We start from the raw sequence: 20237 nt of genomic DNA, 5'->3' as shown, positions 1-20237 counted from the left end.
ATTTCCAGGGCATATTTTAGGAGGTTTTGTGGGCGATGCATGTTTACAAGCCCTGGAAGGGAAAGTTGATGGCAAAAGAACATGAGACAGAAAAAGAAGATATTGGATGGATGATGTGGTATCCTGGGTGGATTAAAAGGACTATTCATCCATCAAGAGATTAGCAGAGGATCGTACAGAATGGGCTACCTTGATTGCAGACTTGCAGTAATGGAGGGGCCACATACGAAGATTGCTTAGTCTCTTGTTTTTTTCAAGCAATCTTTCTTAGTGGGAAAGAAAGGGTTAGTTCTGTTGTTCAGTGTTGAGTTGGCCACTGTTAATGATGGTTACTTTTTCTGCTTTTGACAGCCGAGATACAGAAATGGAGGGGAGAAAGGATAGCAAGCGTGGGGAAATGCAGCTTTTTGTTGACATTCTCAGGATACATGGTAGTTAGTCATGGACAGATGCTTTGGGCTGGCAGGTTGGCCATGACATCTGTTGCTCTGGACTCTGACTCACTTCCCCAGTCTAGGACATCATCTGGCTGGGCTGGTCATGTTCCTCTTCTTCATTAGTCCCTCTTAAGCTGGGCAGAGCTGGATGGGCCATCTCATCCTGTCATGTTGGTGCTATGCAGTGCAGTTGATTCCAGGATCAGGTGAAAAGCCGAGAATGAGGACAGGAGGAAGAGAGCGGCAATGGAAGGGAATACTCAAAGGAAGGGAAGATAGAGCAGGATCTTGCGTGTATCAGGCAGGGGTCCTCACTGGTCCAGGCGGCCTCACAGTGCGCTGGGCTGGAGGTGCCAGTGCTCAAGGCTCACCAATGAAGGACAGAGTCTCTGGAGCAAAGCAGAGCTTTATTGACTTTTGCTTGAGGAAATCCCCTTATTCATTTTCCCCCCAAATCTCTTTAAAGGATCCCAAAGGGGGGTGATGGGTGACCACCAGTTAGGCGTAATATCCTACAGGCCAGTTTGGTCCATTAATTTCTGATTCCATTCTCCTCTAGTTTACCAGTCACAATCTTAACGCAGACCTCGGTTGGTGTCAGTAGAACATTTTGTTTGGATTAAGCCAGCCTTTGTCGCCCTTTTGTATCTTTCTCTGTCAGCATTTATTGTTCTAGGTGATTGTCAAATGTGACCTTTCACCCACTGTCTGCCAGTTGAGCTCACAATTGAGGGAGGCCTGCTAGACCCCAATTATTACAACAGCTCCTGCAGTGGCACCCTCAAAGCAAGGACGGGAGTCCTGTACTAGGGGTGGAAAGTCCTGTCTCACTCCTGGAGAGATGCCAACAAGAGAAGCAACCCCAGCCTCTTCCTCCTAAAGACCAAAGGGAAATGAAGGAAACTTGACCATTAAACTGGGGAAGCCAGGAGGAAAACCCCAAAGGGGACAGGTTGGTTGCAGAACCTGCACTTGCTTCAAGGGTGACGGCAGGAGGACGGTGGGAGCTTCTCCCATGAGAGTTAGGGGACAGGGCTCTCCTGACACCCTGTCAGGGGATGGCCAGAAGTGAATCCCAGGAATGGTGAGTACCATCCAGGAGTGAGGCCTCAAGTCCTTCCCCCCACCCCACACTAGAGTCCCCAGGCCCTAGGGCCCGTGCCTCAGCTAAGCTGCCTCTTTGAAAGGGCCGTGGTTTTGCCTGGATTCCTGGCTCCTTGCCACACACAGGAAGACATGGGCTGTCACTGAAATGTGCTGACAAAGCTGGGCTGAGGCAGCTGCCTGGCTGGCTCCCACTGTGCACTTTTTGTGGTGCTGCCCACCAGGGCCTTGTCTCCTCTCGGCTCGTTTCCCTCCGGTTTCCCACGGTTTGGAGCTGAACTGCGGTAATGGCTGAGGGAGGTCATGGTATGTAACATAGATCTGCCCTGAGCGGGGCGAGTCAGTGGACAGCATCGTTCCCGCCACAATGTGTCCGACGGCGGGGTAAGAGAGAGGAATGCACCCCTGACACCCGCTTCATCCCAACGCACGAGGGGCCAGAACCCTGGGAGCTGTATCCTGGCCCGTGTTGCTCCAGATGCTATTCTTATTCATACAGTACAAAAGTATCCAGCAGCGTGGAAGGAAGGGGCTATTCGGGTGAATACGGTATGTGTTCTGCTTGAGGTGTGCTGCCTGTGATTCTCAACAGGATCCTGCAGGGCATGGCACAGTCCCTCCCCCGGCCTTGGGGCTCCTGCAGGTGGCTAGAGTCCCTCCTGCCCCCCACCCCGGATCTGGAAAGGGCTGTTCTTGGGATCAGAGCACAGAGCTGGGAGTCGGGATCTGGCTTCTATTCTCCACTCTGGCACCAACTCACTGGATGACTTCAGGCAAGTCACTTCCCCGTTCTGGGCTTCAGCTCCCCCCAGCACTAAGGTGTGAAATGGTTCCTTGCTCCTGGGCTGGAAAGTGCAATGCAGGCACTGGGGGTTATCTGAAGGCCTGTCTTCCTCACAGGCATGAGACGAGGACACAGTTCCAGCCTCCGTCATGACCGTCCTGGTTGCTTTAGTCTGCCCCATGCCAATCGCTGCTGAAGCCCCATACTCAGAGAGCTCTGGCCCAGGGCAGAGGAGTCAGTGTCATTCTGGGACTGATTTTCAGAGATGCTGAGCACCTGTGGTTCCCCCAATGTCTGTGGGAACTCCATGGTTCTCAGTACTTCTGAAACTCAGGGTAATTTATTTTGAATGCTGGGCCAGGACTGAGCCTGCAAAGGCAGGTCCATATACCCCCCTCAGTCCGCAGCAGATCTCCCATCAATAACAATACAAGCAATCAGGAGAATGATGAGGGGCAGTTGGCTCAATGCCAGGAGTGGGAAGGATGGCCCTAATGTGGTCACTAAACTTCTACCTAGTAAAGTTACTGGTGCATCTGCCGTCATTCAGTGGGAGAAAAAAAAATCTCTTGGGTGCTGCAGCCTGCCCAGGTTTCAGCTGCACTTAACCTGAGTTGCTCGCACACTTGCAGTGGTTGTGCACCACACAACTGGTCACCCATGTTACATGAAAATCTGGCTCTGACGGTGTCGTAATTAGACTTAACAGTTACTGCTGCATTTCCCAGAGCTGTTGTGCCAGGCTGGCTGCAGACTCAAGCAGACAGAACTGTGTCGGCTACATGCCCATCACCTTTGGAAGATTTTCCTTGTAGCCATAAGGGCTTGAGACAGACGTGTTTCTTCACTGAAAACTTGCAGTGTGCTGCCCCTGAATCCCAGATTAATACCTTGTGTGGGCAGGTGCAGAGCTCAGGGCTTGAAGGCCTCTGGTCTAATGGTCTGAGTGCAGAACTAGGAGCCTCGATCTCCTGTGTTCAAAGCAGGACTCTGACAATGACTCCCCAGCTGACCTTGGGCAAGTTGCTTTCCTGTTCTCAGCCTCAGTTTCCCACAAAATGGGTCTCTATTTACCTGCTCCACAGGGCTGCAGGGATGGCTGGGGATGAAGCCTTGGAAGGTGGCACGTGCTGAGGACGGTTAGACTTTTGCAGCTCGTTAACCCTGTATCTTCTGGCAGGGCCATGACCCACCCCTGTGGGTGGACCGATGGCCTCGGTCTCCTCTTCCTTTTCCCCACCCCCGCTCTCCCTCCTCTTCCCCCTCCCGCCGCTGCATTGCTGTCAATAGGGCCAGCTGCAGGCAGGCTGATGTCACCGGCTCCAATCTGCAGCCGGCAGCCCTTGGGCAGCAGCCGCTGCTGCGGCAGGGGGTCTGGGACCGCCAGCCTCTGCCGCCGAGCTGGAGGGAGCCTGCTAGGGAGTGATGCAGCTGCCTGGGGGCTTGGGCAGGAGGTGGCTCCGGGCTGGCAGGGGGGGTGTGGGCGGCCAGTGATTTGGGGCACAGCAGAGGGGGACAGCGGGGCCCGCAGTTGCAGAGGACGCCTGCAGAGGTAGGTGCTAACAAGGCTGCAAGTGGCCTGTCCCCCCGCCGGGAGCCAGGCCCGGGCTGCCCCTCACTCTGGAGCAGAGCCCAGCGGGCTGCCTGCCCCGCACCATGCCCTGGAGGGGCTCTGGGCAGCTCTGTCCCCGCCCACGCTCATAGCCGGGCGCCCTCCTTGCCCCAGATCCCAGCCGGCTGGATGCCATGTGACCCCCTCTCCCGGGACTGAGAGGGGACGGGCCGCTGCCCACCCTTCCCCCCCCCAAACCGGCAGCAAGATGTCCCTGGGCTGGGCCGTCCTCCCCCAGCCAGACGGGGAGTCCCAGGATCAGGCTCTTTTCCTGCTGGGAGCACTGCTATTGGGTCTGCTTTTCCCCCTGCCTCCCCCAGCACCCGGTGACTTCTCCAGAGCGCTTGGGGCAGGGACCGGCTCTTTGTACCCCGCCTAGCACCCTGGCGTCGTCCTCTATGCCGGGGTACCTGGGCACTACCCTAATGCAGATGAATAGGCATCGTCATCATCATAATGAGAGTCTAAACTAGGACGTTCTGAAACCAAAGGGCTTGTCTACTTAGGGAAATTGACCGGAATAACTATTGTGGAATAAGCTGTTCTGCAACCGTGATTCCAGAATGGCTCCATGTGTGGACATTGTATTCTGTCACTTCATTCTGGAATGATGACCAAGCTCACAAAGCGCACTAATCATTCCAGAAGACAGTGACGGGTTGCAGAAGTGTGTCCACAGGGGGAGCTATTCTGGAATAGCTCTTGTGCCCTAACCCAGAAGAGGCCCATAGAGCCTCATCCCGAGAGGAGCTCTGGGGAGTCATTCAGAAGACAGTGCTATCCGTTACAGTGATACGTTGAGGCCAGCCGCAGCTCTCGCACTGTTTCTGTGAGAGCAGGCCTTATAGCTCTGGAATTTCCCCAGATTTGCCTTCCTAAAATCTGATCCTCTTGACCTGTTGACTGCGTTAGTGCCAAGGCCTCCGCTAGTTCGTGGATTCTAGCTTTTCGACTCCTGTGCTCCATTAGGTAAAGTCTCTCGATGTCAGTCTGTCTGGGACCCAGCCAGCGCCTAACTCCCTTTGGAGTCTAGACTCGCCCTGCTTGGTCCCTCTTCACTGCTGATCCTTCCCAGCAGGCCAGTCAGAGCTCACTCAAGCCCAGCTTCGCCATTGCTTTGCCCCAAGCAGTGATCTGTTTTTACCTGGGTTTGGCTGGTGCCCCGCATACTGGTTCATACCCGCTGCACTAAGTCAGCGTAATCTCTCAGACTGGTTTTTCATGTTGCACTCCCCACTTCATGCATGCATGCTCCATCTAACTGTGCTTTGTCCGGTGGCTGCACTGACCGGTCATTGCACCCTGTGCTTTTGCTTTGCACAGACTGGTTCCCGCCGGCATGGATGGCGTGCCCCGTGGGCTACGGACTTGGGTTCGTTGGTAGGAAGCCTTTGTGCTAGCGGCATCAGCAGGTAGCATTCCCCGTAGAGCAGAGGCCTGGCATTCAGAGAGAAGCCATGGTGAGTCATGTTGTATTGTACAGGGGTTCTCACACTGGTCTGCAGAAAGCTGCCTGGTGATGTACAATGGGGACTGGGAGGTGGGGAGGTGGATCCATGTGATGGCAAATGGGAGGGAAGGTGCAACAATCTCCCAGTGTTAAGTGCAAAGTAATGGCCGTTGGAAAACATAATCTCAAGTGCTGGGTGTTTGAATTGAATAGCGAGTTGAGATTGTCAGATGACAGGCTCATATGGAATTGATTTAATCAAGATTATCAATCAGAGATTGATACAATTCTATACAGAATACGCAAGGAACAGACGCTTTGCCACCCCCCTGTAGAGAAAGTAGTTTAATCCCTTCCTCTTTATAGGGGGAGGGATAGCTCAGTGGTTTGAGCATTGGCCTGTTAAACCCAGGGTTGTGAGTTCAATCCTTGAGGGGGCCACTTAGGGATCTGGGGCAAAATCAGTACTTGGTCCTGCTAGTGAAGGCAGGGGGCTGGACTCAATGTCCCTTCCAGTTCTAGGAGATGGGATATCCCTATTTTTGGGGGGGAGGGATAGCTCAGTGGTTTGAGCATTGGCCTGCTAAACCCAGGGTTGTGAGTTCAATCCTTGAGGGGGCCATTTAGGGATCTGGGGCAAAATCAGTACTTGGTCCTGCTAGTGAAGGCAGGGGGCTGGACTTGATGACCTTTCAAGGTCCCTTCCAGTTCTAGGAGATGGGATATCTCCATCTGTACTGGAGGAATGCTGACAGTGTTTGTTCCCTAACACCCCAGACCTCTGTCCTTCTCTAGTGTGTGAGACAAATAAACTCCTTTTTTGGAGGGGAAAATATTTTATCATCATTATTTTTACCATCTGTTCTGTTTTCCTCATTACTAATGGAATTTCTTTTGTCCTCCTCAGTTTACCTGACTGATGAGCAAAAAAGAATCTCTAATCCAGTCATTATTACTAACAGCTGTGACTACTGACAGTGCTTAAATGATTTAAAACACCTTTCAGTGGTGCCTTATTTCATCCATTACAGAGCCCATCTGTCATAACAAGTATCTCTTATCATTCACCTAGTTTTGTTTATAACATCCTTGTGTAGAAACTTTTTAGTAGTTGGGGGATGTCTCTTCCTGGGACATCTGGCCTATATTAGTTAGATCAGGGTAAAAAATTATACACATTTCATCATTGAGTTCATTGTCCCAGTGCATGGATCACTTGATGATTACCTGTTCCGTTCATTCCCTCTGAAGCACCCGGCATTGACCACCGTCAGAAGACAGGACACTGGGCTAGAGGGACCATTGGTCTGACCCAGTATGGCCGTTCTTATGTTCTTTGCCCATTAGGTTCAATTAAAGGACAAAGAACTTCTTAGTTTCAATATATATAGGACAATAAATATATAGATACACAAAACAAAAAGGCTTGTGGTTAGCATATAAAAGAATTATGAGAGATTAACATACAAAAATCATAAAAAGTTAATATCTGCTAAAACAACTATCTATATAAAATGTTGGGGTCTAAATTAGCTGTTCTCACTCAAGCTGCAAACTGATATCCTAGTTCCTGTTTGCGCAACCAGGGAAACCCCTGTTAATCTACTGGGCTAACTCAGACCTGGCCATGTGACTCAGTGTCTTGGGCAGTAGCCTCTCTTGGCTGTAGCTGTTTTCTCTACATACAGGGGTTAAGTGCTCCTTCCAGGGAGTCTGAAAGAGAGTGGTTGGCACCCCCATGTGTTGTACTGAGGTGTGTGATTGTCCCGGGATTACAGCCCCCACTGGTGGCAGCCATTAGCGCCTTTCAGCAGAGCGAGAACCACCATTCCGTCTGGCCTGGCTCTGAATCTTGCGCGCACACTGCTCCTGTCTCCACCAGGACTGGGTGTTTTGCTCTGTCACCAGGAGTTCAGACATTCTCCAGGAGCGAAATCCTGGCCTGGTTGAAGTCCATGGGAGCTTTGGCATTGATGTCAGCGGGTCAGGGATCTCACCCAAGGACCCGAGGGAGTTTTCTCCCCTTCAGCCCCCTGGTCCTTGCTGGTGTTCCTCTCTGAACTCCCCTTACTTTGCCAGTCACCCATCTGCCCTCTCGATAGTTTCTTTATAGGATCCTCTTCTTCATTCCCTCAAACCTCTTCAAGCTCAGGTCCCCCGCCCCTCACTGTCTGCTGGGAACAGGTTGGTTCTTCTCTGCCCAGGGGCTCCTGGGCTTCCCGTCTCTGGGTGGAGCCCCGCTCTCTCCTCTAACTCCCCGACGGTGCCTTGTCCCCTGCAGACCGACGCCCCGGAGAGCACAACGGGCCGGAGGTCTCGCACACTCAAGCACAGGTTCCTCTGGAAGCTCCGCCAGAAGTGGAAACTCTTGGGCCTCTTTGAGATCAACGGGGAGCACGAGTTTTATGACCTGACCTGCATGCTGAAGGTGGGGCTCAGGGCCGCCATCCAAGAGGCCATTGACAACCCGCCTGCGGTGAGTACCTCCCGGGGATGGGCTCATTCACCTCCCCAGCTGCCTGGCCGTACGACGAGACTCCTACACAGCCTTCTCCCCCAGCACGGGGCTACCAGTGAGTGCACTGCTGTAGCAAAGATGTGCTGCCTCCTATGTGCTCCTGTCATGATCCCGTTCCCCTCCCTCTTATCTCTCCCCCAGTCAAGGAGCCCCAAGTGCTTTGCATCCCCGTGACACTGAGAGGGGAAGGGCCGCGCCCAGGGCAAGGCAGCGATGCAGCCCCCTACTCTCTGAACTAGGCGGTGCTCCCTCTTCGGAGAACGCTGATGAACTGATGTGAAATTTGGCCCTGACCGGCCCAGCCCAAGTGGTGGCTCAAATGAAATGCACTGCCTGGCTGGCAGCCCAGCGCAGGTGATCAGAGCAAACTCCTGACTGACAAGTACAAACAGGACCCTCCCCTGCTGGAGGGAGAACAGGCTGCTCTGTAGGGGACTCCCTGCCCCTTGCCCCCAAGGATGGGGGTAGCTAGTGATCTGTGTCATGCACACACCAACTCAAGCACAGGGTTGGCCCCCATCCCAGCCCCTGCAGCATTCCCGTGACCACTGGAGTGACCCAGCCTCTTGGTGGAACGCCATTAACTTCCCTGCACGTTCAGGCCAGAGTGACTGAGATGGGACTCCGGCCCTACAGGGGCGCTAACGGGGTGGGCACAGCTGCACAGAGAGAGCCAGATGACAATAGGCCTTTAGTGAAAGGCCTGAATAATAATAAGAAACCTGTTAGACCAGGGGCTGCAAGAAGCGTTGCCCTTAGCAAATGGAGAAGTCTGTGCCAGGGGGCTGAGATCCGGCAATGACGGGAACCAGAGCAGCACGAGGTGGGTAGACGGGGTGGCCTATCCCTGCTGAGGATATCCTGAGCTCCTGTGGCAGGCTGGTGACAGCTGGCTAGCAGTGGGGAGAAGAGGTCAAAAAGACAGGAATGACCCTGTCATTTCCATCCACAGTAGTGGGGCAGAGCAGGGAGAGAGATGGGGCAGGGGTGAGCCCAGAGGCCGGGGTAGTCCCTCTAGTTGCCATCATGCTTGCTGCAGTCCCCACACTGATTTCCCTTCCCCCTCGCTCCCCCCCCAGATCATTTGGTATTTGCTTTCCAGCGATGTGCGAGGGCCTCTGGGGAAGGTCGGCGAAGCAGCAAACGTGAACGGGGAGCAGTCCCTGTGCAGTGCACTCACTCTCTGTCTCTCTCTCTGTCCCCGCCAGGATGTCCTGAGCGACGCGGACTGCAAGGCCGTGCTGAAGCAGGCCCATGAGGTAGGAACTCACCACGGCAGGGAAAAAGCACAGGCCCTGGCCAGAGCCTTTGGTACACCAGGCCCAGTTCACTAACACTGACCTGCTGCAGGATTCCTGAGCCACCCCTCCCCCTACACTGAAGCCACACACCCCCTAGCTGTACAGCTATCCCCAGGGTCCATCACAGCTGCAGATAGCCAAGCACCCCTTTCCCCCACACCTATACCTCCCACCCCACATCCATACCTAGCCTCACCTTCACGTGGACATCCATACAACCTCCACCATCACCTGTGCTGACTCTCTAACCCACCAGTAGCCATGTCTGCCTTTCGTAGCTTTGAGGGAGGACCGAGACGCTGTTGCCATTCCCAGCTCCCTGCCAGCCCCGTGGGCCAGCAGGGAGCCGTTGTTCCCCGGCCTCTCCAGCTGACTGGGGGAGGTGGGGTGAAAGCACTTGGCAGCCTGGCATGTGTGGAAGTAGCATGGTGCAGTAGAATCTGGTCTCACCTCTTGCTCCTCCCGGGTCGCTGCAGGGCTTTGAGATGCGAACATACGGTGGCCCGGCCTTTGCTCACTTCAGGCACTCGATGGGCATATCGGAGACGGAATACCAGCTGTCCCTGTCCTCCCAGAGCTCCTACCTGCAGTTCATCAGCAACTCCAAGAGCAAGGCTGACTTCTTCCTGACGTGAGTCTTCCCATGGGTGCAGCGAGAGGTCTGCACTCTCTGAGAGCTCAATGGTCTAGGTCAGTGGTTCATTTGCGGACCCCTAAAAAATGTTGAATGGAGGTGCAGACCCCTTTGGAAATCTTAAACATAGTCTGCGGACCCCAGGTTGAAAACCACTGCTCTGGGTGATCAGTGAGAGTCCATTTAAACTCAGGTACTCCTGCCTAAAGCCCGCTGACATCCACAGGGAGACAGGGGAACGTCTGAAGGCAGAATTTGGCCTAAGATCTATTAGTACCGTGCCTTTCAGAACTGACTGCCTAAGTGAAGCAGCAATCAAGAAGATCACTTACTACTGACTAGAAAGATCTGTAGTGATCAGAGAGCACCCAGCAGCTGACCCCCATAACAACCAGCACTAAATACACTGCCTCTGCTATAATGCAGGACAGCGGTTCTCAGACTGTGGGTCAGGACCCCAAAGTGGGTCGCGATTCCATTTTAATGGGGTCGCCAAGGCTGACGTTAGATTTGCTGGGGCCCAAGCCCAAGGCCCACTGCCTAGGGCCGAAGCATGAGGACTTCAGCCCTTAGTGGACGGGCTCAGAGTTACAGGTTCCCTGCCTGGGGCTGAAGCCCTTGAGATTTGTCTTTGCCCCTCCCCATCCAGGACAGCAGGCTTGGGCTTTGATCTCCCCAGCCAGGGTGGGCGGGCTCGGGCGGGCTCAGGCTTCAGTCTCCGCCTCCTGGAGTCATGTAGTAATTTTTGTTGTCAGAAGGGGGTCATGGCACAATGAAGTTTGAGAACCCCTGAATAGGAAATTGTATGACCCCTGTATGCACAAGCAATGGGTGCATGATGCTGTGAGCACTTGGCTGTAGCGGGAGGGAGAGAGGCTGGATCTGTGTTTTGGAAGACTTGCATAGGTACCCGGTATGTTAGGGTGTGTATGTGTGTGTTGCATTTGGGCATGACCCGGTGGATATGTCAGACCATGGACAGTGTGGGTAATTGAACGTGTTTGAGGAAGGAGGCTACCCATTTACTAGGTGGGAGATCGTGCTTGTGTTTTGTCCCCTGCTCTGAGGTGGTTTCTGTGTGTGGCTGGGAGGCTATCTGTATTTTTGGACAGCAGCACACAGTCAACTTGTGGAACTCCTTGCCTGAGGAGGTTGTGAAGGATAGGACTATAACAGCGTTTAAAAGAGAACTGGATAAATTCATGGAGGTTAAGTCCGTTAAAGGCTATTAGTCAGGATGGGTAAGGAATGGTGTCCCTAGATTCTGTTTGTGAGAGGGTGGAGATGGATGGCAAGAGAGAGATCACTTGATCATTACCTGTTAGGTTCACTCCCTCTGGGGCACCTGGCATTGGCCACTGTCGGTAGACAGGATACTGGGCTAGATGGACCTTTGGTCTGACCCAGTATGGCCGTTCTTATGTTCATATATCCGGGTGTGTTGTTTCTGTCCAGTCTCTGGGTATGGCACAGTGTGTGGGTCTGGATGAAGTGTTGGGGGTGCTGATCAGAACCGTTTGTGTCTGATATTCACTAGCAAGGGGCAATTCCTCATAGCAGCAGTCAGGACGCCTTTGCTGCTTCTGCTCTGCAGTGCCCCGGCAATGCTAAGAAGCGAGATGTGTCACCTGTATGTCTTCATGGCAAAAATCCAAATGTTCTGTTATCACTGCTGTGGGGGGGAGGGGTGTACATGCAGTGTGCAGATGTTGATATGTCCTACATGTGTGTGAGGTTAGGCATATAGGAACATGTCGTGTGTGTCCTGGGTCTGATCAAGAGGTGAGGACACTCGCTTCCCCCATCCCCATTTACAGCCCTGGGGTAACTCTTGGCCTCCTCGTGCCATAGGAACAACAAATGCTTCTTCCTGAAGACGCAGAGTAAGAGAGAGATCCGGTTCCTCCTCTCCAACCTGCCCAAGTACATCCAGCACCTTGAGAGATACCCCCACTCCCTCCTCGTCAGGTTCCTGGGTAAGAACCACCTCCAACATGCTGGGGGGAAAGACTGAGGCTCCATAAGCACCAGGGAGAACAGTCTGGCCAGGGACAGTACCTAACAGAGAGGAGATGGTGGGGCATGGCACCTGGGAGACGTGGGCTAGGACCTTCCGAGGGGGAACCTCACCTCACCTATCCCCTGTGATTCTGCTTGAGCCAGGTCACTATTCAGGGGCGCATGGACCAGAAGCCAAGGCTGCCAAGTGAGGCTCTAACAGGCTTTTGCTGGGCAGTGTATCGGGCCAGACTGTGCTAGAGCCACTGGGTTCCAGCCTGAGGAGGGACCTCATCTACAGCAGGTGGCTCTAAACCCTGCTCTCAACCAGTCTGGCCTGTCCTCCTCCTTGCTAGCCATACCTGGGTACAGCCTGTTTGGCTGCAACCGGGCTTAAGATTTTTGAAACCCAGGTTGCAAGGCCCTTGTCCCCTGGACACAGTACTCAGTGTCCCTGCTGATTAGAGGGGGTGTCAGAGCCACCTCCAGGCCAGACTGCCAGTCCTGGTCTGTGTTCTCTGAGCTTTCCCCTTGTCTCCTCCCTTTCAGGGGTTCACAGCATCATTGTGGCTCAGGAGAAGAAGGTAGGTTCCATCCACCTGTCGGAGTCCGTGTCACGTGCCACCGGCTCCGTCTTTGGCACAGCCAACTCCAGCTCTGTGCCATCGAGTCTCTTCTTCTCTCTCCTCTAGAAATACTTCATCATCATGCAGAGCGTGTTCTACCCCGACGAAAGGATCCTTGAACGGTGAGTTACGGGCCCATGCGGTGAGAGGGGTCGCGGCTCGGGGATCAGAGGGATTTGTACAGTCAGCTCCTCTCGGGAATAATGTCCTGCCTTTGTGGCTGTCTGCCCCTCTGCAACGTGCGTGTCAGCACTGCCCACTAGTGGAGGGAATGTCAGACCTGCTCCCATGTGTGTTGTTCCATTGCCCTCTAATAGCTGCAGCTGCGAGTTTGTAAACCCAGATATTGCACAAGCAACACCGATAAAACGTGGGTGATCATGTTGCCCTCTAGTGGCCGCAGACCACAAAGAATATGAAGCTACTAATAAGCATGAATATTTCATGGGAAAATTACTGAGCACTGAACCCTTTTCAAAGTCCATGGGCATAACCCCTTTGCACTCTCAGACAGTGCAGCCCAATGAGAGACTTTCCTCTCCCTTCCGACACATGGCTGCGATGGGCACTCTCGTATGTCATGCCGAGGGTGTGGTGTAGAAGGGGTTAAGCAGGGGTTCAACATGCCCTCCAGGAATCGCCTGTCCGAATTGCCATGTGCAGGTACGACATTAAAGGATGTCAGGTGAATCGCTGGACAGAGCCCGCCCCCGAGGGCAGCCAAGTCATCGTGGTGCTGAAGGATCTCAACTTTGAAGGAAATTCCATCCACCTGGGTGAGTACTTCCCGGGCCAAGGAAGGCCTGGTGAGGCAGGGTGACCCGCTGGGCCACCCACTCACTTCATACTGTCCAGCCGTCTGCCATTCACTCCACCCACTGTCCAGCCCACTCCTCCGCCTCTGTCTCTATCCATCTTCCACACCCAGCTTAGCTAAACCTCCTCATTGCATAGGTCCCAATCTGGAAGGTTGTGAATTAATCATAGGCTGATGGGAGAGAGAGAGAGAGAGAGGAAAGAGAATGACCCAGCTTAGCGCTGGAGAAAGATGCAGGATCCATGTATCTGGAGGCCTAAGTGCTCTATCCACCGAAAAGGTACGGCATCCCCTCCCCCAGCCACCTTTCCAAAGTGCCTCAGACCTGAGCTGAAGGCAGCCTCCTCTAGGGAGAAGCCGGTAATTCAGTCTGTCCCTGTTCACTCCTGGCCTCACTGCTGAGGCCACCAGCGTGGGAAGTCCGTTTGCGGCGTGGGCTGGTTTTATGACGTGGATGCCAACTCACTGGGAAGTGGACGGAGCCGCCTGTCAGAACGACCGTAACCCCCCCCCCCCAGCCCTTGGATCCTGGCTGTTTAGCTCAAGCTGTGTAGAGACTTGGGGGTCTGAGGCTGGGGTTCCTGGCTCTATCCCCAGGTGTCAGCCAAGCCAGCAGAGGTCCTGCTACCCCATGATGATGGGGCACAGCAAACCCCAAGCACTAGTAGCACACCAAGTGGACCATGACTTGGAGGCAGGCTCTGAAGACACTTTAGATCAGGGGTGGCCAACCTGTGGCTCCGGAGCCACATGCGGCTCCTTGTATAGGCACTGACTCCGGGGCTGGAGTTACAGGCGCCAACTTTCTAATGTGCCGTGGGGTGCTCACTGCTCAACCCCTGGCTCTGCCACAGGCCCTGCCCTACTCCACCCGTTCCCACCCCCTCCCCGAGCCAGTAGCGTAACTGAGGGGGGAGCGAGCACAAGTGGTACCTTTTTAATTTTACTCACCCGGGAGCAAAAAAAAAAAAAGGCACCACCCGCTGTGGCACTTTTACTGACGGGGCGGCGCACCGGGTCTTCAGCGGCACTTCGGCGGCGGGACCTTCACTCCCTTCGGGTGTCTTCGGCAGCACTGAAGTTTCATCGCTGAAATGCCACCGAAGACCTGCAGAGCGAGTGAAGATCCCGCCGCCGAGGTGCCGCTGAAGACCCGGCACGCCGCCCCGTCAGTAAAAGTGCCGCAGTGGGTGGCGCCTTTTTTTTTTCTGCTCCCCCCCCTTCCCTCCACTTGGCTACGCCCCTGCCCTGAATCTATTGTTCGCTCGCTCCTCCTGCTCTGCCCCTGAGCCTCCTGCACGCCATGGAACAGCTGATTGGGAGGTGCGGGGAGGGAGGGGAAGGCGCTGATTGACGGGTGGGAGGCTCAGGGAGAGGGAGGAGCTGATGGGGGGCTGCTGACTTATTACTGTGGCTCTTCGGCAATGTACATTGGTAAATTCTGGCTCCTTCTCAGGCTCGGGTTGGCCACCGCTGCTCTAGATGCTAGGCGCTAGCCCTCGGGTCCCACTGACAAGTCAGAGCCTGGGCTAAAGGAAGGGGTATTTTATTAGGACTAGCAAAAGGGGAAAGTGGCTTGAATGCTTGCAACTTAAGGTCAAACAATAGTGGTTTGTATGTGGGCCTGTGGGGGTGGGGGGTAGTTCAGCTCTGGCTGGTGCCTCTCCAGCCCAGTTTCTGCTGGAGGCAGGTTTCCAGGCCAGGATCAGCTAGTGGTGTGTCTCCTTGGAACCCCTCTGCCCACGTTCCCAAGCTCCGTTGCTTCTCCACAGCTTCTGCCCAGACCTGACCCTTGTTGCACATCTGGTTCCCCGGTTCCTGCCCCAGTTGGTTCTGCCCGGGATTCCCTGACACCTTCCCCTGCATTCAGCCTCCCTGTTGCTCCCGGTTCGCCATGCGGCTGCTCCCCCACCCCACCCAGCAAGGGTCAGGGTCTCCCATAGAGTTTCTGTCCCCTTCTCCTATTGGCCAGGATGTGCCTGTGTGTCCAACCTGCAGGGTCATAGATCAGTGCAGAGAGGTTGGATGGAAATGGTGGTGTCCTGCTTAGCCCATTCATCACCATGCTGATGATAATAATGATCCTTGGCTCATGTCAGGCACTTTTCTGTCCCTAGATCTCCAAGCAATTTACAAAGGAGAGTCAGAATCGTGAGGGGTGGGGAAACTGAGGCACGGAGACGGGGCAATGACTTCCCTGAAGTCAGCATGAAGGACCTTTTATGTATTTGTCTCCTCCCAGGCTCAGCCCATTAGCTCTGGGTGATCACATGACTGTTCCCCCCTGACCATATCTGCATCAACCACCTCTTTCTTCAGCTGGCCAGCCAAGTTTCATGCTGATGGAACCACATGAAATAGACAGTCCCAGAGCACCGTGAGGTGGAGCCTGTCCAACCACTAAGCCGCCCTGGCTACGTGTGCCTCTGCTCGCTCTGAGCTGCTGCCTTAGCTCATCAGGCAGACGCTTGGGCCTCTGGGCTCCTGCAAAGTGTGTGAGCAGCCTGTGTCTAGCCCTGCTGCTCCATAGCCAGCAGGCAGGTGGCTGTGTGCTCCAGAAGAGACGGGAGAGTCGGCTCAGCAGCGGTGTGGAGTCTGGGTCCCAAGCCAGTTACAAGCTGGGGACCCCGCAACTCTCCCATTCAGGACTCCCCGAACTAGCAGCCATCCTCTCCCTCTCCCTCTGCACTGCCCACCCCTCTGCCATCCCTCATTCCCTTGTGATCTCGCTGTGATCTTTGCTGTCACTTGATTTCTCTCTCCCCGCTGTATGTCTCCTTCCACTGACTCACTTCTGCCTCCAGCTGCACTCATCTCTCCTCCACAAGCAGCCGTTTCTCCTCCAGCGGCAGCTTCTTCTACTCCGGATCCTGCTGCATTAGAACTGTCGCCCCTGCCCTGCCCAAGGCCCCATCTCCTTGGTGCCCTGCAGGACACTGCCCCTCTCACTCCCTGCTAACTGTCCTGGCTTATCTCCTATCCCTGCTCAGATCTTCCCCTCCCTGGCCCGGGCTCTCACTCTGTGTCTGTCAGCCTCTCTGCTCTCTCCTGCAGGTCAGCAGCGTTCCTGGCTCCTACGCCAGGTGCAGCTGGACACGCAGTTCCTGAAGGAGCTGAACGTGCTGGACTACAGCCTGCTGGTGGCATTTCAACCCCTGCATGCAGACGAAAAGGGCCAGAATCTGTCCTTCGCGGACATCATCTTCAGGACCACCATGTGAGTGATGGGCCTCCTGCAGAGAACGCTCAGCACAGGGGGGAGCACGCTGCCCCTCTCGCAGCCAGCCCTCTGCTTCTCCTGCAGCTCTGGCTGATTGGGGGCAAGCAGCAGACACGACAGGCTCAGCCCCCAGCTACCACGCTGCTTGGGGTGAGCCTGCAGAGTGCCTGAAGCCTAGCGTCTCTGGATGGGCAGAGAACCCCACAGGAACGTAGTTGGACTCGGCGTCGCAGGCCCTGATTCTCAGTCACAGCATTCCTCCTTTGTGGCCAGACTGGAGGATGAGGCAAAGGGGATGTTAAGTTCCTGGTGTCAGTCCCAGCAGCCTCAGAGGTGCTCTACGTTACACTCTCTTTCCCTCAGATGCTTAGGAGCCCTAGGAAATAGAGAATAGCTGTAGTCTCTGGCCACGCCCTTCCCTTCCATGCCCTGCCCCGGCCTGCTCCAGACATATCTCCTGCACCTGGGGCTGGGAGCAGCCAAGCACAGAGCCCTTACCCTAGCTGTATGCTGCCCTCTCCACTGCGGGAGGTTCTCAGGGATCCTTTCCCCTGCCAAGTGGCAGAAAGGGCTTTAGTGTAACTGAGAATCAGGCCCACAAACCATGACTATAGGTGACTGAACCTCAGGAGCTGGTGAGCCTCCAAGGAACCAAGTCAGTGGGGAAGCTGCAGACCAGCTGCCGGTTCCTATCACTTTGATCTGGGCTGTCCCCAAGATCTCACTGTCCTGGCCTTTCCTTGCTACAGGTCCTTGAGCAATCCCGAGAACTCCCTGCTCACCTCGGTGTCAGGGATCGTGGGTGAAGAATCTGACATTCTGGTGTCTGAGATGGTAGCGGGAGTCGACCTCTACCGACTGCGTGAGCTAAACTCTGGGATGGAGGACCTGAGCCTCCAAAGCAGCTCCAAGTCTGACAGTGATGTGGCCCGCATCCTGGCCCAGAACCGACGCTTGCTGCCCCGATGCAAGAGCCCTCTGCACTTGCTTGACGGCCCGGAGTTCCGCTACTTCATGGGCATCATTGACCTGTTCACCGTGTACAGCTTCCGCAAGAGGCTCGAGCACCTGTGGAAATGCATCCGGTACCGGGATCAGACCTTCTCCACCGTCAGCCCCTCAGATTACGCCAGGCGCCTCTGCCAGTGGGTGGAATCACACACTGTATGAGCGGGGCCCTGCCCCGGGGCTGACACGGATGGCAGCTTCCCAGACAGCCCCACTCCCAGGCTGGGAGGGTTCCAGGCCCACAGACAGTGCTGCAAGCTGCCTGCTGCTGATCTATTGCACCACCAGGGGGCAGGCTCACGGCAGCGGTGCCGCTGTGTTACAGGGATGCTGCGGAAGGAACATTCCCAGCATCCTGAAAACAGGTTTATGGCATCCGAACTCAAGAGTCGGAGGGGCCGTGGTCATGCGGGCAGCAGCTGTCCTGCAGTGCGCTGTGGGGATGGGGGTCAGTGTAGGTACCGCAAGTGTCCAAGGAACCTAGTAAATGGGGAATCTGTGAACCAGCTGCCAGTTTGCATTGCTCCGGCGTGGGGTGTCTCTGGGTGCGCCGATTTGCATCTTGGGTGGTGAAATAGCCTCACCAAAATCCATTCATGGTCCCCGGATCCCCTCTTGGGACAAGGGTGCGACAAGAGGTGTGGACGGACGGAAAGGGACAGCCTGATCTCCCCCGACTGCGGTGCCATTTCGCTCCCATATGAACCCTACCAAGGGCTGCTGGAGCAGAACCCCATCTCCATCTTCAGAAGGCACCTGCTGACCCAGAAGCATGCTGGGAAGCTAATGACAGACTCAGCAGCTGGTTCCAGTTTATGCAGTGAAGTAGCAGGTAGGGTAGGCAGAACCTTCATCCTCATCCTAGCCCCATCAGTCCTCTGCCTTGAGCACCCTGATTCCACTACCCCCGTGCTGGACTGCCTGTGATGAAGGGCTAGCTCCTGAAAACCTGCTCTCCCTGCTCTCCGCAGCCACTGTCCTAGTGCTGGATTGGTTTTGATCGAGGGCTACGCTCCCTGACTAAGAGCCGGGCGTCACAGCAAAGCTGCGCTCTCCCTGTGGTAGCTTGTCTGGGTGTAGGGATGTCAGGAGGCTGTCTAGCGTTACCACAGCCCTCGGCCAGGAGTTTGGGGCCCTGAGAATGCTCCTTGAGGGGTGACTCTCTGGCTCGGCTTCTTGTGAGCCCCCCGTTAAATCAGTGCAGCTGTTGTGATGGGTGTGCATTAACTGGGGCGAGCTGCTGTTTGTGTGTGGCCATGCTGACTCCCTGTAGCCTCACGGCAGGAATCAGAAAGCCCATCCAGCCGCTGCCGAGTCCGGTGTTGGCAATGCTGATTGAGGGAAGAAACCACTGGGCTTGCCCAATCTGTAGGGGAAAACATGGTGGTTTTAAAAAAAAAAAAAAAAAACACACACACCTTTGGCCTGAGAGACCTCCGAGCCCAACCAGAGACGTGTTGGGGGGTCAGTGAAAAGGAAACGAATAAGTGGCGGGGGGGTCTCTTAATAAAAACAAATAATTTTAAAGCAGGGATTCCTTCCTGCAGTCACCCAAGAGGATGCAGCTTCCTGGTCTTGTCCAACAAGGAAATTCCATATTTGAACATTGACACCTGCCACAATGCCAAAAAAAAGTCCAAAGAGCAACTGCATGAAAGAGACAAAGGGGGGGGGGGAAGGGGCAGCATAGTCTAGCATGGCGCCAAGAGTCAGGACTCCTGGTTTTATCCCTGGCACTGACTTTGGGCTAAATCACATCTTGCTGTGCCTCAGTTTCACCATCTGCAGCATAGGGATAAACATATTCATCTGCCTTACCGTGGGTGAGGTGAGGCTTCATTCATGTCAGCAAACGCTTTCAGCTCCTGGGATTAAAGGCATGACATAAGGGCTTGTCTACACACACAAGTTACATCAATTGAACTTGAATCACTTTATTTGTATTATGGGTAACACCTAGGAGCCTTCATGAACCAGGACCCCACTGGGTCAGGAGCTGTACAAACACAGAATAAAAAGATGGTCCCATCCCCAAAGAGCTTATCATTCTGATGCATCTTTGTATTTGAACACACTTGTATTGCATCTGGTTTGTAGCACTTTATAAGTGGCATAATCCAGTTTATAGCCTGTGGCACAAGCTAAACTGCTATAAACCAGGTTTAAACCAATATAAGGGGCACAAAGTTGCACCAGTTTAACCAAAGTGCTATCAAATCGCACCTCTTGTTTTATATGTACAACTTTGTATAATACAGGCTTGAGTGCAAAGGATTATCCTTTTTCCTTAAGTGATGATTTTAGGCAATGGAAAGAGGATATGTGTGGGTGTGAGCGTGGGCATGGGGTGTGGTTTGAGATCCTCATTTGATTGGATGATGCATCCATTGGGTGCAGATGAGCTGTGTATTAATTATTGTCATCTCCCCTGTGTTTCCTGAACTGCTCTTCACATTGCAAATTCTGAAGGCAACTCAGGGAGGAAAAGAAACCAAACTAACAAATCGGAGACTCTGTCTCCTGATAACTGCTCCGGGCTACTGCAGATGACTGGAGCAAGGAGCCATGACAAAGTCAAATCTTCCACCACGACGTGCCTAATTCTGTCTAGAAAGAAAAAAGAACCTGAACTGGCTTTCAAGCAACCTTATGGACTTAAAAATCTACTAAGGATCCCCTCCAGAGAGTCACTGCCTTTCGAAAATGATTTAAATGAATGAAATTAGCT

At 54.2% G+C, this 20237-nt stretch overlaps 1 protein-coding gene across 2 annotated transcripts; it reads left to right on the top strand.

The window, feature by feature from the left end:
- The first annotated feature begins 3634 nt into the window (after positions 1-3634).
- On the top strand, positions 3635-18526 carry PIP5KL1 (phosphatidylinositol-4-phosphate 5-kinase like 1). 2 transcript variants are annotated; one of them, XM_054007073.1, is made up of 11 exons: positions 3635-3877; positions 5261-5397; positions 7669-7863; positions 9114-9164; positions 9683-9837; positions 11692-11816; positions 12388-12422; positions 12531-12586; positions 13128-13240; positions 16336-16498; positions 17251-18526. In XM_054007073.1, exons 2-11 carry the CDS (start codon positions 5395-5397, stop codon positions 17669-17671), a joined length of 1317 nt encoding a protein of 438 aa, XP_053863048.1. In that variant the 5' UTR covers positions 3635-3877; positions 5261-5394; the 3' UTR covers positions 17672-18526. The 2 variants fall into 2 exon arrangements, with proteins under 2 accessions (XP_053863048.1, XP_053863049.1); XM_054007074.1 differs by lacking the exons at positions 3635-3877; positions 5261-5397; positions 7669-7863; ... (1 more) ...; positions 9683-9837; positions 12388-12422 and having other exon boundaries at positions 11746-11816.
- The last annotated feature ends 1711 nt before the right edge of the window (positions 18527-20237 follow it).

Source organism: Malaclemys terrapin, chromosome 17, assembly GCF_027887155.1.
Source record: "Malaclemys terrapin pileata isolate rMalTer1 chromosome 17, rMalTer1.hap1, whole genome shotgun sequence".
NCBI classification, from domain to species: domain Eukaryota; kingdom Metazoa; phylum Chordata; order Testudines; family Emydidae; genus Malaclemys; species Malaclemys terrapin.
The sequence above is the reverse complement of the archived record's forward strand: the minus strand, read 5'-3'. Positions and strand labels throughout refer to the sequence as shown.